Here is a 19,210-nt window from a genome sequence, read left to right as displayed (position 1 = left end):
AAAATAAATGACAAAACAATAGATACAAGAAAAATTAAAATCATGTTAAGATGTGTATAAATAACCCTTTAGTAAGAGGTGTGAAAACCAGTGGAAAAGGAAGATTTCTTAGCAAGATGCAAATGATCAAAATTGACCCCAGGAACAGCGGAAACCCTGAAGATACTGGATTACCATGAAGGGACTAAAAAGATAATTAAAGAGTTACCATTGATAAAGACTCCAGAACCTGATGGTTACAGAGCTGGCCCTTAAAAAACAGATAGTAACAATATTTAAACTATTTCAAGTGAATTAAGAAAAATTTACTGAAGACATGCAGAGTACTAGTCATGGTGCTAATCCTAAAATAGTGGGTTACATACATGGGGAATTAATTCAGGCCCGAGAACTCATGGCCTCCATAGTGGGGAAGTCAGTCGTAGACTCTAAGCATGATACAGAGAGGAGTGTGCATGTTACCACCATCATGGTTCAGGCAGTGCCGAGGGAACATGGCCCAGAGTCACGGGGAGGATTTAATGGATGATAGTATCTAAGCTATCTTTAAAATAGATGTCTTCAGAAACTAGGTGTGAACTAGACTAGTTCCCATCTTGTGCACTAGAATTTTGTCTAAACGTTATTTATAACCTATTGACGTTTTTGGTTTGTGAATCATCTTGAGACTAATGAGGTTTATGTCTTCATATGCTGTGTACATAAATTTACATACCAGGAGGCAATGCAATAAGTGGTAAAGAACAGGGAATCTGGGATCAGACTGCCTGGATTTGATTAGCTGTGTGCCCTTGAGGGTGCTATATTACCTCTCTGTACTTCACTTTCTCATCTGGAAGATAGGAATAATAATTGTATCTACCTTGCAGGGTTGTTGTGAGGACTAAGCATATAAATACATATACGTTGCTTAGAATAGTGTCTGGCACAAAATAAGCAGTCATCCAGCCAATGGTAAAAGTGAAAATGAGAATGAGAATGGGGATGATGATATTTATAACTAATTTATAATTACTACCTCATCTATTGATATATCATTATTTTTGAGAGATATAAGGAAAGACAATGGTCTTTGAGTCAGACTGCCATACCTCTTAGCTTTGTCATGGACACACTCTGTAACCTTGGGAAACTACGAAACTTATCTTTTTTTCTTCTGGTAAAATACATATAACACAAAATCTACCACCTTAACCATTTTTAAGCGTACAGTTCGGTCGCATTAAATACATTCACGTTACTGTGCAATCATCACCACCATTCGTCTCCAGAACTTTGATATCCCAAACTGAAACTCTGCACCCCTTAAAAAAACTGAACTGATTTTAAACATCATCTTTCCCCACACCTGTTAAGGTAGACATACTTAGAGCTAGGTTGCTCAAATTAAATATGTTATAAATTGCAAAGTCCCAGACACCTTAGAGGGCCTCGGTACTTTTTGTCCTTTGGTTCCAGCCCCATGGTTACACTTTCAAAACCCTGAGTGTGTAGGAGACGGTCCTTTGCAGATGATTGGTGGCCTCTACATTTCTATGCTCACCCTCCCACCCGGTGATATTTTTTCTCACATATCTTGTTTTGTGAACATAAAGAGCATATGCAACATGTTAACTAACTCTTTTCAGATGCCAAGAATGTGCTAGGTGCTATTTGCGAGAGATAACTTGCCCATTAGATTTATTGTATAAATTAGGCCAAACACTAACTTGGAAAGAAGAAACCAGTATCCATGGAAAATTTATTATTTTGAATATCCTTTTTTTAAAATGTTCCTTGAAGATGAAATGTGGTTTCCACTTGTGCATGATTACAAAGTCGAGAATCTAGAGTTATTTGAAGACAATCTTTTCTCCACACCTTTTTTGAATTACAGAGAAAAAAAAACTGGAAGAGTAAAGGCGGCCCCAACTTGGGTTAAGAACCCAATATACTTAAAAGAATAAAAGGAGTGGCAGTGATGTTTTCACCAGATTTTTCTTTTTTTCTTCAAATTCCTACTCTGCATACCTCTTCTTCCTTTTCACATATGTTGTAATATCAGCAGAACGCTTTAAGTGAACTTTTCTCCAGCCAGAAAATTAAAAATACTAAAACTCCTTCAGGCTATGGTATATTTTGATGAGTGCAAGAGTTGCTTTTGGTTTTTTACCTTTTGGTATTTCCTGTCTCGCTGACTTTTTCGCCTTCTCAGCAGAGAGGTTGTGACCTTTAAATATGATAGGGGGAATGGTATTTGGATCTATCGATATGGCTCTGGCTTTTGCACACTCATTTGCACTCTAAAAGCCTGTTTCTTTTTCTAATGTCATCCACATGTCTGACCTAGACTATGAAGTACTTTGTTCCTGGGGTCACCTCTAACTAGTAAATCGTTGTCTCAACTTGCAGCCCTGTAAAGACAAATGTGAAATGTATCCTTACTGTGAAGCTTTAAAGGACGCAGGGATGAAGCAGACCCTGGTTTTTTGACTCCTGCTAACCTGGCATGCCTTGGGGGTTGGCATTGCCAGCGCAGGAATTAACGGGAGGGTCTAACCACAGGTTGACAGTTTTAGACTGTGGGCTACAACCTAAGTGTGATGACTGTTTCACTCTTACTTGTGTGTGATGTGAAAGTATAAACCATGCTTCAGTATTTCTGGCTCAGCGTTTCTTAAACTATGTTTTGTGAGATATTAGTTGTACAGTAACAAAAAGGTTCTGAAGTCCATGTGTTTAGGAAATGCTGAGTTAAAATTATGAGTTTCTTAGTAAGGAATTTCTCAGAACTGTTAGTCTAAGCTTTATGAACTCCACGTGGGGCTATTTATGTAGCATTTTCCAAGTTTTATTTGATCCAGAACCCCCTAGGGCATACACTCTAGGGAAAGGATTCTCATACTATTGTGATAAAGAACAAGGTTTATTGCTGTTGGGGGAGGCGGTTGCATTTTTTATTATGGTAAAATATACATAAGATTGATCATTTTAACCATTTATAAGTGTACAATCCAGTGGCATTAAGTGTAATAACACTTCTTTTGCAAACATCACCACTAACCATTTTCAGAACTTTTTCATCATCCCAAACTGTAATTCTGTCCTTGTCAAACAACAGCTCTCCACTTCCCAGAACACCCAGCCCCTAGTAACCTCCATTATACTTTCTGTCTCTTTGAATTTTCCTATTCTAGGGACCTCATATAAGTGGAATCATATAGTATTTGTTTTTTGATGTCTGGCTTATTTCACTTAGCATAATGTCTTTGGGACTCATCCATGTGGCGCCGTATGTCAGAATTTCCTTCCTTTTTAAGGCTGGATAATGTTCCATTATACGTGTATTCCACATTTTGTTTATCCATTCATTTGTTTATGAACAGATGGTTTGGTTTGTTTCTACCTTTTGGCTACTGTGAGATGAACATTGATGTACAAGTATCTGCTTGAGTCCCTGCTTTCAGTTCTTTCGAGTATTTACCTAGAAGTGGAATTCCTCGTTCGTATTGTAATTCTGTGTTTAGCTTTTTGAGCAGCGGCCAAACTGTTTTCCACAGAAGCTACACTATTTTACATTCCCACCAACAATGCACAGGGGTCCCAGTTTCTCCACATCCTTGCCAGCACTTGTTATTTTCTGTGGGTTTTTTTTTTTAATAGCCATTCTGCTTGGTGTAAAGTGGTGTTTCATTATGGTTTAAATTTGCATTTTGTTGTTGTTTGTTTGTTTAATTTCTGATCCAGTTTGGGCTGATCCTAGTGCCATTAACTAACTACACAGTGCACACAATACGCAGCTAGGACAACATCCAAAATGATGTGTACCCTGTTCAGTGAGATGTGTCCAGTGATCACACCCTTGGATGTGGTTAGAATGCCAAGTTGTTATAAAAGTTTCTAGGGCTTCCCTGGTGGCGCAGTGGTTAAGAATCTGCCTGCCAGTGCAGGGGACATGGGTTCGAGCCCTGGTCTGGGAAGATCCCATATGCCGTGGAGCAACTAAGCCAGTGTGCCACAGCTACTGAGCCTGTGCTCTAGGGCCCACGAGCCACAACTACTGAGCCTGTGTGCCACAACTACTGAAGCCCGTGCTCCGCAACAAGAGAAGCCACCGCAATGAGAAGCCCACACACCGCAACAAAGAGTAGCCCCGCTCACCGCACACAGCAACAAGGAACCAAAGCAGCCAAAAATAAATAAATAAAATAAATAAATTAAAAAAAAAAGTTTCTAAAGACTCTTTTCCAATTCTGCATTTACCCTTCATGAACTAGTACCAAACCCACAGCAGTCCACAGATCACAGTTTGTCTATCACTGCTGTGAGAAACGCAGAAGTTATATTACCTGTCAAATATACGAGTATTATTTAATGAGGTATGATAGATGACTTAAGCAGTTTTATTTTAACATAACTGAAAGCTATTTTTCATTCAGTTCCTAAATACAACTTGTAAATTATGCTGACAAACAATCTGGCAATATGATGTAATAATGTTATTTTGGGTGGGGGGATAGTTTGGTCATGTTTTGGAATCTAGACAGTTTCTCTGAACAGGCTGGCCTCTGAGTTCTGATAGAGCACTGTGGCATTTGACCCTCAAGTAGGCTTGAATGTCAAGTCCTTGAAAAGAGAAGCAACTGCCTTGTAGACAATCATGAGTGTGGAATCCAGAAAGAGAGAGATAAAATCAAGGTGCTGGAACTTTTGGGTCTGGCTCTCTGTTTCTGTAAATGTTCTGAGGCAAGAAGAGCTAGGCTCCAACCGCTGTATTGACGAGTAACTGTGCTTGAAAATGCTCTTCCGACAGAGTTAGGTAATTTGGGCTTGCTTCATTCTGTGGTTGGTCCTCTTTGGCATCAAGCCTGTTACCTTTGGGAAACTGAGGCAGCGTTGCAGCTTAGTGCAGAGATCCTTTCAAAAGAACATCTTTAAAGGAAAACTAATTTTTTTTTTTTTTTTTACGGTACGCGGGCCTCTCACTGTTGTGGCTTCTCCCGTTGTGGAGCACAGGCTCCGGACGCGCAGGCTCCGGACACGCAGGCTCAGCGGCCATGGCTCACGGGCCCAGCCGCCCCGCGGCATGTGGGATCTTCCCGGACCGGGGCACGAACCCGTGTCCCCTGCATCAGCAGGCGGACTCTCAACCACTGTGCCACCAGGGAAGCCCAGGAAAACTAAATTTGATCAGTTATATTTAGAATGTGAAAGATGGCAGTGGTAATTCTGTATTCTACTCTGTAAAGACTTTGAGAGGAAAATCCAGATCTGGTCCAGTTTTGTGAAGGTAGCCAGTGTTGCTAGTTTTATCTGCCCTGGGCCCCCTTCCTAGGGAATCACATTCTCCTTCTTTTGGAAACGGTTCCAGCCCCTATTCCTCCCCACTGTTGATTAAAATGATTCATGGTCTTGTTCACCCCATCCCATTAGTCACTGTGGAAGGGGACCTGACCCTAGGCAGGCCAATAAGGGTCTTTTCCTTTACCTGGGATGTCTTCAAACTGCAAGTGAAAAAGAGAGTTAGTCCTCTCGGGGGCTGACAACCTTCATGTATGAGATTGGAAACTAGGGGATCCATGTGGAGGAAACCTGGGTGCAGTGAAAGCAAGTAAGCCAACATGCAGAGAGAGTGGATAGGAGATGAAGCAATTCCAGGTTCCAAATACACAAAAGCCCTGGTTTGTAGTTGTTTCAAGGGGTCAGCTGCCCCTCTACCCCCTTGTGGCGGTGATGCACTGGGCTCTGTAATCCATTATGAGCCTAGGTCCATCCGGGCCTCTCTCACTTGCAAATAAGAGTGCCGCTCTTATCATCACACCTTCCTGCCCAAAACAATTAGCACATTGCCTTTCATACCGTAAGTATTCAATTAATATGCTTGAATAAATAGAAAAATTAAACTAAAGATAATAGAGCCTAATTGCTGGCTGTTTGCTCTGCACTCTGACACAGACCCCCACTGACGAAAACATGTTAACAGATTGGCTGCAGATGCTTTGAAATATACAGCTTTATATTCTTTTTAAAAAAGTGTTTAGATACAGAATGTGGGATGGTTGACGTGAAGGGATATAAAACTCTTGGGGGTTAATGACATCTGTCTGTTGATGAAGAAGGTGAGAACATGGCAGAGAGATTTTTAAAAGCAGAGGAGGGGGCTTCCCTGGTGGCGCAGCGGTTGAGAGTCCGCCTGCCGATGCAGGGGACACGGGTTTGTGTTCCGGTCCGGGAAGATCCCACAGAGAGATTTTAAAAAGCAGAGGAGTAAAACCCTCTGTAAGGATGGGGAGAAGGGCTGGCCGGGGACGCCAGAAGGATGACCAAGTGGATCCAAGGGGCCCAGTGAGGTGGGAGCTTGTAAATGCCTAGCAGCTCCAGACCCAATAAAGCACCGTCATTTCCAGTAGCACTAGAAGCAGAGCATTAGGGATTAGGGCGACCAGTAAATAGCACTCCTCTCTCCCCACCCACCCCCCACCCAGCTGAGACATAAACACAGGAATCAGAGGTCAAAACGTCAGCTTTACTTCTCATGAGACAAACCAGAGTGTGGGTTTAGAGCTGCAGCCAAGTGGGTTTGCTAATCCTTGCTCCTGAATTAAACAAATTCATCCACCCATTCCTAGCACAGCGGGACAACCACAGGCCTCTCCCACCCCAGAGAAAGGCCCCTTCCTACACGGCAGAGACAGACGGGACGCATGTTTCCACAGAGAGGAAATCCCAAACTGGCTGAGCTGAGCATGCCCCATTCCTTCTCCCAGACCGACCTAGGGGAGGAAGAGTGAGGGGCCAGGAGTGTTGTTCCTCCATGGAGAAACATGAGGAGTGGGCGTGACTGATCCCATCTCAAGTAGAGACACGTGGTGGTGCTTAGCCGCCAAGGCTCATGTCCAAGGCTAACTGTTCCACCTCTGCTGTTTCCTTTTCCTGGTCAGTGTTCCCTAATGGAAAGGCGGAGAACTGGGGCTGTTGAAGGTGCAGGCATTGGAGCAGTTGAATAGACTGGTCTGTACCGAATCAGGAAAGAAAGAAGGCAATGAGAGGGGAGGGAAATGGACTGAGAGGAAAAGGCAGAGTCTGGAGATGAAAGAGCAGGTGTGTGGGAGAGAAGGGAGGAGAAACCTGGGAGGAGAGGGACTCAGACCAAGGAGTAGGATGTTGGAAATGGTGATTCCGCAGGGCAGGTGTGGGTGACGATTATGATCGTGAAATGGAGTGTACGAGTCAAAACTATTGGAATTGAGGACGTCAAAGAACTATAAAGCCAGGCCGTCGAACAGGTTGCTGTGTAGAATGTAAAGGCACCTAGAATGATGACTGTAGTCAGTGGTAAGCCTGGTGCCGGTGTCCTCCATGACTGTGACAGAAGTAGTGAGCAGGATAGAAGGTGATTATGGTGAAAACTGATGGCTCAAGCCTCACACGTGGTGAGGATTCCTCATGAGGGTGATAATGTCAGTGGTCTGGGCTGGCAAGGAAGCTCTAGGACAAGCAGGGAGCTGTGTTTCTCCTTACCTGCAGCTTTCCTAAAAGAAACAAGCAGCCAACCTTCCTTGGACTCACCGTACCTTTTCTCATAATCTCTTCTCTGCTAAACTTCCCAAAAGTGTCTCTTTGTGTTTTCCCTATTGTTTTTATTCTACACTGATTTCTTAACTTCCTGAAATTATAGGTTTTCGCCCTATAATTGCACTGAAGTTGTCCCCGAAGTCGATAATGTGCTTCTAATCAGAAAATCCATTCATTGATGACTTAACAGTTTTATCCTAATAATAGAAATAAGTGCCACAATGGAAAACATTTATTGTGCCAAACACTGTTCTATTCTAAGCACTTGACATATATTTTCTTATTTATTAGCTCCAGGACAGCCCTATGACATTGTGAGTATCCCCGTCTTTATGGTCATTCATGCATTCATTCCATGCGTATTTCTTAAATGTTTACTTACTATATACAAGAGATCATTCTAGGTCATATCTAGGTAAGGAAAAGAGCAGTGCAGAAGCCCTGGCAGGGATCTACTTGGTTTGGTTGAGGACCAGCAAGGAAGGAGCTGTGCCTGGCCGCAGGGGGCGAGGGGTGGTGGGGTCCGAGAGGTAGTGCACAGCGACTCCTGTAGGGCCTTGTAGGCCTTTGTAAGAACTTAGGCTTTCGAAGAGAAAGCTGAGGCAGAGACCACGTAAGCGACTTGCCCAAGGTCATTCAGCCACTAGCTAGCCGACCCAAATATAAGCTCCCAATGAGCTCTGGCTATTGGAAGATGGAATGTTCCAAGCTTAATTTATTATTTCTGTTTCTCGCAGATCTCCCCTTCCTCTATTCTTTAAGATGGTCCCATTCTTTAAGATGACTGAAAACCTTATCATCAACCAAACCCCCTTCCTTCTCCTCGCCTCTGCTCCTAAATCCACTCAACCGCCAAGCCAACAAGGGGTGCTTTCATCCTCCCCCTTTACTGCCCTTACTGCTTCTGGATCAGTTCAGGCTTTCCACATCTCTCCCTGAGCTCTTGTAATTCTCTCTTAAACGGACCCTCTCCTCCACCCAGTGGATCTCCCCTGCTGCCACCTGACATATTCTCCTAAAATAAAGGTCGGCTCCCAGGATTCTTTCTATCCTCATCAACTGGCCTTGATTCCCCACTGTCTAGAGAACAGTGCAAATCCTTCACAAGCTCTCACAACTCTCTCAAGCTTACCTCTTAGAACTTTCTTCCCCTCTCCAACCTTACATTCTCTCCCTGGCATCCGCTGTGCTTCTGCTCATTTCCTATCCATAAAGTGGTTTCTTCGCCTTCAAGCAGCCACCCAGCTGCCACCTTCTGGGTCAGGCTTCCCCAGAATTCCCCCAGGCAGAACGAGCAGGTCTCGCCTCTCAGTGGAAGGCCTGGTGTCCTCATTAAGTGCTCGTGACAAACTCAAATGCATTGAAAGTCTAGCGAGTGGTGATTGTGGCTGGACATTGGCCAATTAATGGAGCCAGGCTGGAACCCGTACAGGTTAGGAGAGCAACCATGAACACATGGCAGGTACAGGAAATCCCCAAATTCTATTAATTGTAGGGTAATTTCCTAGAGATATTTTGGTAATGTATTCCTTAAGTTCTGAGGTTCATAATTGCACTTCTGTTAAAGGGAGTTTGTTCGCTTCAAATGCAGGAAACCTAACAAAAATCATGTTTCTTTTCTTTTTTTTTAAGCCTTATATATAGAACAGAAATACAACAGTGGTGTTAGTTATCGATTTTCCAAAAAGTCTGGATCTTCTCTGATATGCTTGCAAATCTTTCTGAGATATCCTAATCCTTAAGATTTTTGAAGCAAGTATTTTTTATAGAAAATGTCTTAAAATAATAAATTCACCAGATGTAATCTCAGTTTACATTTTGCTACCTCCACCTGGTCTTTTCATTTATAGAAACTGAAAATTATATGTTGCTTTATATATATATATTGCATTTTAAATACCTGGCAATATAGGCGTCTGGGTTCATTTGAAACCCAAATGAGCGTTACATTCATTTTCTGTGAACTCCAAATCCATCATCGTGTTGCCCTTTCCCTGTTGGCTGTAAAGGAAATAAAGCTAAGGAGATTGGGTAGAGCCCCCGCCCCCCACCGCCCACTACCTGTCTGGTTTCCCTAGAGAACCACTAAGTGCTGGTGCCTTCCTCAGAGCCAGAAAGCTGCACGCTGTTCCACAGTGGATCAAGGAAAGGGAGAAACCCCTTGCCAGTGGGAAATGACAGCAGAGAAAGGGAAAAGTAGCCAGCAGGTCCTTGCTCGCCTTCTGAAGACAGGAGGGAGAACCTAGATGAGACAGTGATGTGTCTCAGGGGGCTGCGCTGGAATGAATTGCTGGCCCACCTTTCTCCTCTCTCACTCCTGCCTTTCCCTCCTGAGGTGCTGCCTTGGGCTAAGGAAGCCTTTTCTATGGCCTCTGGAATCCTCCACCCAACTACAGCCTAGAGCATGGTTGGGCATTTCTTTTCTTAAAAATTAACATCGTTATTGGAGTATAATTGCTTTACAATGGTGTGTTAGTTTCTGCTTTATAACAAAGTGAATCAGCTATCCATATACATATATCCCCACATCCCCTCCCTCTTGCGTCTTCCTGCCACCCTCCCTATCCCACCCCTCTAGGTGGTCACAAAGCACCGAGCTGATCTCCCTGTGCTATGCGGCTGCTTCCCACTAGCTATCTGTTTTACATTTGGTAGTGTATATATATCCATGCCACTCTCTCACTTCGTCCCAGCTTACCCTTCCTCCTCCCCGTGTCCTCAAGTCCATTCTCTACATCTGCGTCTTTATTCCTGTCCTGCCCCTAGGTTCTTCAGAACGATTTTTTTTAGATACCACATATATATGTTAGCATACGGTATTTGTTTTTCTCTTTCTGACTTACTTCACTCTGTATGGCAGGCTCTAGGTCCATCCACCTCACGACAAATAACTCAGTTTAGTGTCTTTTTCTGGCTGAGTAATATTCCATTGTATATACGTCTGGCAGGCATTTCTGAATACGCTTTCCTACTGAAATGTTGTTCTGCAAAGCCATTAGTTTCCATAGTGTAATTAGGACTCCCCTTCAGGTACATTTTGGACTAAGTCGGCCTTTCTGACTTAAACTGGGAACCACCATACAAAGACTATTTCTGTGAGATAATTACAAATGATGACCTACAAGCCGCCATCTTACAAGTGGGCTTTTGGTACGTAGCTTGCACCTAAGTTTGAGGCTGCCTGTATAAAAGTGTCAAGTTGGCAATTTATAACAGTAACTAAACAACAATAATTGCAACTACCCTTTAAAAAACAAATCTCCCATGTAACTGGCAAGGGCTATAAATACACACCATGTCTAGTTTTTTGTAGATGGATAAACTGTTCTTCATCTCACCTTTTATGGTCCCTTCTTGACCTGAGTTGACAATAAGGCCATGATAATACATAACTTACGTAGAATGAGTACCTGGAAGTTCCCAGACACTGGGCTGTGTTCTTTATATATAGTGTCTGTAATTCTGACATCCCTATAAGGTTGATGTCACCCCCCACCTCACAGATTAGAAATTCAAGGATCAAGAAGGTTAGGAACCATGCCCAAGGCCGCGTAACTAGTACAAGGATGAGGCTGGGATTCTAACTGGAGTCCTCCTGACTCCAAAGCTGTTATGTTATGTTATGTATTCCATGATACATTTGTTCTGCTCCAATTCCATTCCAATCTTTCTTAAACAAACCTCTGTTTATGTGTATCTTGAATAAATCCAGCTAGTTGATGGATCGTGAAAATTAATCCTGAAGATAAGATGCTTCTAAGTCCTTATTATTTCATCTACTAGAATTTTGTGGGGTTTTTTTTTTTCATTCTTCTAAGTGTCTAGAATATAGTGCTTAATTTGTTTTAAATATTTACTGAGTACCTACTATATGCCGGTAAAACTCTGGGGGTAGAGACCATCCTGGGCCTTCCTTCATCTTGCCTTTGGAGAGAGAAGGGCAGAGAAGTACCAGGACTTCTTCAGAGAAGAGGCCCCGGGGGTGGGGGGGGGGTGGGGAAAGCTCAGGCCTCAACCCTGGGCCCCCAGGGGATGTTCTCATAAACAGGGGTGGCCCACAAATTAATGAAATGGGAAACCACTGGGCCAAGAACAAGGAGGAGAGAATGCATAGTAGTTAGGTAAACAGGGGTATAAATCCATATATTACTATTAGTCGAGCACGAAATGAACTCTTTTAGGAACTTTATGTTCCCCATCTGTGTTGAATTGAGGCTCATGTTACAGCACTTTCCCATTAGCCAGCAATAGTAACTTTCCATCAGTAGCACTTGAGCATTTACCTTAGGAACTTTGCAGTAGTTGTCTCTGAGGTGACCATTATTTTTTCCTTGAATTTTATGAAACTGGTTTTGCGAGGGAACTCACAATCCTATGGAATTGAATACATGTTTACAAATTTAAAAACCTTTTCTCCAAACTTTTTCTGGAAAGTTTTTAAATGTACAGATGGCATAATGAATACCCGAAAACTTTTCACCTAGAACAGGGCCAGTGGACTACAGCCTGTGGGCCAAATCCAGCCCGATGCCTGCTTGTGTAAATGAAGTGTACAGGGATGCTGACGACTTCCATTCGTCTGTGTATTTGTCTGGCTACAATGAAAGAGTTAAGTCATTTTGACAGAGACTACCACAGGCCCACAAAGCCATGTTTACTATCTGGTACTTCACAGGAAAAAACTACCAACCTTTGAGATATAGATTCACCAATTGTTAATATTTTGCCGTATTTGCTTTATTTCTTTCTCCATAACAAGCAGATGTCATTCTCTCTGTCTGTCTCCTGTGCATGCACACACACACACACACATTTTTTTCTTGAACCATTGGCAATTGTGTTATAGACATGATAACTTATCCCTAAATAATTCATATATTTGCCTAAAAATAAAGGCATTCTCTCATATAACCACAATACCATCATCATCATCATGCCTAAGAAAATTAACATTCATCCAATAATATTATCCAACAACAGTCCACATTTAAACTGGACTTTCATAGCCTTATTTACTTTTCCTTTTTTGGATCTAGGATCCAATCAAGGGTCATACATTACATTACGTCACCATGTCTCTTTAGCCTCTAATTTTTGTTTTCGCATGACATTGACTTTTTGAAGAGTCCTTTAAAAACTTCTTTCGAAGCCTAAGTCTTAATGAGTTTGCAATACTACCCTAGTAAGAGCTAAATTGAATAGTCATTGTGGTAAATCAGTGTCTTCACTTCTTCTTTGCCAGGTTTTAGAACCAGTTGTGTTGCTTGGCTTCTGAAGCTAAGACACTAAGATGTTAGTTTTGCTTGGAGTTGTAAATGTGGGAAAAACTCAGTGTGAAGAGTAAGGCAGATGGGAATTTGCAGGATGCATTTTAGGTAATTAAAGGCACAGCTTCCCCACCAGCTGTGGTCGCTGCCCCTGTTAGCTCTTGGCTGGTGGCGGGGGTGGGGGGGCGCTTTTCTCCTGTCTGGGGTCTGGCTCCCTTCCAGCATCATTAGATTGCAGCACGGAGCTGGAAGGAGACCTGCCGTTATTTAAATCTTCCAGCCCAAAATGTTCAAGCTGGCGACGCAATGCTTCTGTGTTTGCAGTTTGTGTGCTGAAGATAGCGTGGCACTCGGGGCGCATCCGGGAATGCACGTGGGAAGAGCACCTTCTTGCCTTTCTTGAGAATCTGACGTGCCACAGTCTTGTGCCTCTGATGGGACCACATGGTGGGTCACAAGTCTGGTCCTTTTAATGGGGTCCCAAATGATTCCTAGAAAATTCCGGGACCCATCCTTTGCTTTCCTCTGGGTAAGAAACCCTCAGAGCTCCTAGGCCAACCAGAAAGAGAGTTGCATGCCTAGAAAAGACTCACCTGAACCTCTACAAACCTCTGGAGATGGGAGGGAAAATAGAAAAACTCCAAGGAGAACTGGATAATTTTAAAACATGCAAAGTAATTGCAGGAGAGCCTGTGAAGGGTATGGATGACTTCAGACTCTTACCAGCTCATGGTCAGTCTACAAGAGGTGTTGTGAAGGACAAAGATATTGTGACTGATGGTACTTCTTACCTACTGAAAAATCCAGGGGCACAGGAAAGAAAACATTCTGGGGTGGGCCACCCTCCATGGGGGGAAGTGAGATTTGAGCATCTCCTCATTGGTCTCCCTGTCTCCTGTCTTGTTCCTCTTAAGTCCTTCCTTTACACCCTCTCCCTCCCACCCAGGCCTACCCCCAGCGATCTACTTCTGCTGCAGACCTGGGCATTTACTTCTCAGATCACCACCCCTCTGTGACTTCCATAGCCTGCCTTCCATGGCCTTCAAGGACCCCATGATCAGACCCTGACTCCAAAGCCTCATCTTCCTTTGATACCGGCCTCAGATTTGATGCTTGAATTCCTCATATATGCCACGTTGTTTTGCACCTCCATCCTTTGCTAGTTGTGTGGCCTTAATGATGCTTAATTGTTCTGTGCCTCATACTGTTCATCTGTAAAATGAGGATGATAATAGTACCTACCTCATAACGTTGTGCAGGGATTAAGTGAACTAATATATGTAAAATTCTTGGAAGAATGCTTGGCATATAATAAGGGCTAAATAAACATTAGCAATTTATTGCTATTGCTCTTGTTATTTTGAACCTGGATGTATTATCTTTTTATTGCTGCATAAAAAATTACTGTAAACTTAGCATGTTCAGTCAACACCCACTGATTATCTTAGTTTCTGTAATCAGAAGTATGGACATGGTGTGACTGAAGACTTTGCTCACAGCGCTGAAACTGGGGTGTTGGCAGGGGCTGAAGTCCAAGCTGAGCTTCTTCCAAGCCTCTTCCAAGCTCATGTTGTTATTGACAGAAGGCATCTCCTTGAAGCTATAGAACTCATGGTCAGCAGGAACTCTGACTTCGCCTTCTTTGAAAAGCTCCCCTGATTAGGTCAGGTGCAATCAGGTCATCTTTCTTTTGATCAACTCAAAAGAGTGATATCCCATCTCATGCACAGGTTTCACTGGCACTCAAGGGGAGGTGATTATACAGGGTGTGTCCGTCAGTGGGTGAGATCCTTGGGGACCATCTTAGAATCCTACCTACACACTGGTCATTAGGAAATACTATGATTTTTGTTTGCTTTGTTAAATTGCACTTGGGTGAATATATGATTTATTTACCACCACCATTATTTCAGATTTTTGTAGCATCTTTCTTAGAGCATTTAGATGGATTCACATTGATCTGCATCCTGGAACCAGCCTTCATCTTTCCTTTCCTGTAGTTTGAACTACCTGATGGGACCAGTTAGCTCATCAGAAGTCTTTTAGGAAGAGGATAATTGGAGACTTATAACTGATGAACCTGCTGCTAACATCCTAGAGTTCCAAAAGTATGACTCACAATTTGCAATTCCTTCCAGAGCCATTTATTTATTCTTAATGACTCCCAACAGATGAAGACCAGAACCCTCCTCAGCTGTCGATTGTGTCTGCTACTCTGCCAGGTCAAAGTAAACTTGTACCTGCTAGAGAAATTTGTCACCATGAGGAGGGTCTTTGACATTATATTCAAAAGATTTCCTTGCCCCCTCATTTTTCCCTTTCCAATTAAGTCTAGATTTCCCCACCCCATTTAATTCAGTTTATAAGTCCACAAAGAGGTATTACTGGTCAAAACCCATTGATAAAGGATGTATTTTAAAAAATTTTTATTGGAGTATAGTTGATTTACGATGTTGTATTAGTTTCAGGTGTACAGCAAAGTGAATCAGTTATACACATACATATATCTATTCTTTTTTAGATTCTTTTCCCATATAGGCCATTACAGAGTATTGAGTAGAGTTCCCTGTGCTATACAGTAGGTCTTTATTAGTTGTATATTTTATTTTATATATAGTAGTGTGTATATGTCAATCCCAACCTCCCAATTTATCCCTCCCCCGCCCTTACCCCTGGTAACTATAAGTTTGTTTTCTACAAACTGTATTTCTGTTTTGTAGATAAGTTCATTTGTACCCTTTTTTTAGATAAGGATATATTTTTGAAGATCAATTGAAAAGAAAAACTTGTTGAAGATGACACTTGGGTAGTAAAACCTATTTAAAAATATATATATATCCATTTTGAACCAGATTCTAGGCAATAAGACATGGACAAAACTTTGAAGCAATAGGGAATTCATGGGTTTTGAGTACTGTTTCCCCCAAATTGCTAATTTCTACTTTCCAATGGCATTTAACTTACAGTTTTATACAAATGTGAAAAGGTAAAGGGAAAAAAATGAATTTGGCATAGCTGCAGGTTTAGAAGTTTGAAGTGTCTATTTATTCCAGCATTTCCTAAAGAGGTATGATTTTATTATCCAACAGGCCATGACTCACACCTAACTCTCGCTGCCTTAATGACTGACATCCCTCCAGTAATTTGGACTATTAAAGAAGAAAGGCTGGTTCATAAAATAATATAAAATAATATAGACTTGGATTTCTTTTCTTCCTTCTAGGACAATATCATATTATTCTTGAGAGGTTGTAAAGAGCTCGGCCTTAAAGAATCTCAACTTTTTGACCCGAGTGACCTACAGGATACGTCCAACAGAGTAACAGTCAAGTAAGTAATGCATGATTTATGTTCAAGGGAAACCCATTTATGGTTTGATTTGCAGTTTTGTGATGATGATGTAAGGTCTAAGAGGCAGAGAATTGGGCATGCCTAATAAAATTAAAATGTGGAGGTAAAAACCTAGCTTTCAAAATAAACCACATTGGCCTTCCCTTGTGTATAGCTTTCATTCTGATCAAACATAATTTTTTGAAATGCAAAAATCATGTACATAGAGTTAGAATTTTAGAGAAAGGGAAGAAAATGTTAAGTGAAACTTAACAGAGGGAGAGGCAAGGGAGAAATATGCACAAATCTGTTTGGGTTAGACAAAAAGCTTTTATTGGCTCCAGTTGGGCATATGAATAGGCTCCTGGAAGACTGCAAACTCCTAAACAGATTTGAACTCTGTTTATTATGCAAAGAAGTCAATAGATTATGGAAAAATCTATTCTTCATTTACACTTGTAACTGTTTTCTCATATGTGTCAGTGATCAAGTTCTTTGAAGATGGATCATTGGCCATTTGGCTGTTGTTGACTGTATCTACTCAGTGAGCCATGTTTGGGGCCAAAGAATTCTTGGGAAAGAATGTTATAGTAAAAGAAAAGGCAATGTGCTTCTCTATGAAGAAATAGCTCATGAGCAGAGTAATGAGATGAAAAGTCCTTTTGAGATGGTAGAGGTAACTTTCCTGTAGTTTAAAAGTTCTTTAGACTCTACCAAATTCAGATAAAACCTTTTTGAAATTAGTCAAACAGTATTTGGCATTAATATGCTTTAATAATAAGCTTGATTACATAGATAGCATCTTTGGACTGGCTATACTTCTCCTTTTGATTACTTTTGGGTCATTTTATCATAGAAGGACAGAAAAGAGAAAGAAACCAAAATTCAGAGCTGTTAATTTTTTGCTATTTGCCGATACTGGCTTTTTCTTAATGATGGGGAAAAATAATTGAAACTACTAAATGAAATCAAGTTGGAGTTCATATTGGATTTTATGATTTGGGGATTTTATGATTTATGACTGGGAATAAGGGAGAGTCAGCCATGATTGATTATGTAAAAAGCACTTCTCTGTTGTCAATGTGCCTTTTCTTTTTTGAAGTACAATTAACATACACCATTATATTAGTTTTAGGTGTGCAACATAATGATTTAATATTTGTATATATTGCAAAATGTTTACCACAACAAGTCTAGGTAACATCTGTCACCATATAAAGTTTATTTTTCTTGTGATGAGAACTTTTAAGATCTACTCTCTTAGCAATTTCTTAGCAACTTTCAAATATGCAATACAGTGTTATTAACTATAGTTGTCATGCTGTACATTACATCCCCATGACTTATTTATTTTATAACTGGAAGTTTGTACCTTTTGACCTCTCTTTAATACTTCTCATGGAAAATTTTTACTTAAGTGTAAAAAGAACAGAATAAAAATTATGATATTTGAATATATAAACCTCATTTTAGTCCTCACATGCTCCAATTATTTCTGTACCTAAATCCAGCCTCTATAAATCATTATTCATTTTAGGAAATTGTTTCAGGTTCTGCCTCATCTCACATTCATAGTTTCACCTGGGTGGCAAGTGACCAGAAACAATAGTAACTGTGTGACATGGTAGGTAATCATTTGTTACACACACATTGATTAGAGTGTGAAGGAAAGTTCACTTTGACACTGTTGGCAGCTGCATTCATTTTTTTTTTAAGAGTCACTTTAAATCAATATGTTACTAAACCAGGAGGCTTCTGAGACTGATTGGTTTTAGAAATTCAGAACTCGTATCACTTTACTGCTTTTCTACAAAACCGTGAGCATCGGGAAATCTCAGGTCTACCTCTACATGTGCTACCCCCAGGTCTATAATCCTAGGCAAGCTCCCTTGCTTCAGTAGGGCTCTGTGTCTTCATCTATAAAATGGAATTGGACAGAATGTTCTTTTGTGTGTGTGTGTGTGTGTGTGTGTGTGTGTGGTATTCATCCTGAAGAATGTTCCATGTGCACTTGAAAAGAATGTGTATTCTGCTGCTTTTGGTTGTAATGTTCTATATATATCTAATAAGTCCATCTTATATGTCATTTGAAACTAATGTTTTATTATTGATTTTCTGTCTGGATGATCTGTCCATTGATTTAAGTAGGTATTAAAGTCCCGTACTACTATTGTATTACTGTCAGTTTCTCCTTTTATTTCAGTAAATATTTACATTATGTATTTAGGTGCTCCTTTCTCCCTCTCTTCTCCTTCCCAGACCCCAATAATGAGAATGTTAGCATGTTTGATGTTGGACAGAATGTTCTTTCAGGTATGATTCTAGCTAAAGCTTTCTCAGTGCAGATCTGGGAAGATGGTTCAACCAACTTCTAAAGAAAGCGACTTTAGTTCAAAGGCACAGAAAGCAACCTAAAGGAAAAAAAGGTCACTTAGACCAGTGGCACACAGACAGTCACTTCTCAATTACTGGACAATCTTCCCCTTCTTCTCTTCTTTTCTCTGTTCTTTTTCTCTTTCTCTCTGCTTCTTTTCTTTGTCTCCTTCTCTTCCCTATGCTTCCCTTCCCTTCTTTATCATACCTTTCCATCTGTCTCCCATTTTTGCATTTCTTCTCCTCATTTTCTTCCCTTTTAAGTTTTTCCTTCACTTGAGATTATTATTTTTGTTAAGCAATACTTGCCCATCGCCTTCCCCTATGTCATTTTTTATTAATTCAACAAAGATTTACTGAGCAGCTACTATGTGTCTGATACTTTCCAGTCACTAGAGAACAGGCCCCCTGTTCACAGGGAATTTATACCCTGTGTCAAGAAATGGGAAGTAAATAAGTAAATTTTTAAAAATTGCAGGGAGTCATAAGTGCTGAGAAGAAAATAAAATAATAATAAAATAGATGGTGTAAAAGATAGTGACCATGGCAATATATACATATATCAAATCACTGTGTTGCATACCTTAAACTTATATAACGTTTTATATCAATTATATCTCAGTCAAACAGGGGGGAAATAAAAAAGAAAGGTGGTCAAGAATGGTCTCTCTAAAGACGTGGCATTT

At 41.0% G+C, this 19,210-nt stretch overlaps 1 protein-coding gene across 11 annotated transcripts in view; it reads left to right on the top strand.

The window, feature by feature from the left end:
* LIMCH1 (LIM and calponin homology domains 1) overlaps nucleotides 1–19,210 on the top strand; it is a 339,718-nt gene that overhangs the window by 215,567 nt on the left and 104,941 nt on the right. For all 11 annotated transcript variants that reach the window (XM_060012645.1, XM_060012642.1, XM_060012643.1 and 8 more), the window contains one exon: nucleotides 16,045–16,151. In XM_060012645.1, coding sequence (XP_059868628.1) covers nucleotides 16,045–16,151 — 107 coding nt within the window. The remainder of the gene's footprint in view (nucleotides 1–16,044; nucleotides 16,152–19,210) is intronic.

The sequence above is a fragment of the Delphinus delphis genome, chromosome 5 (assembly GCF_949987515.2).
Source record: "Delphinus delphis chromosome 5, mDelDel1.2, whole genome shotgun sequence".
NCBI lineage: Eukaryota > Metazoa > Chordata > Mammalia > Artiodactyla > Delphinidae > Delphinus > Delphinus delphis.
The sequence above is the reverse complement of the archived record's forward strand: the minus strand, read 5'-3'. Positions and strand labels throughout refer to the sequence as shown.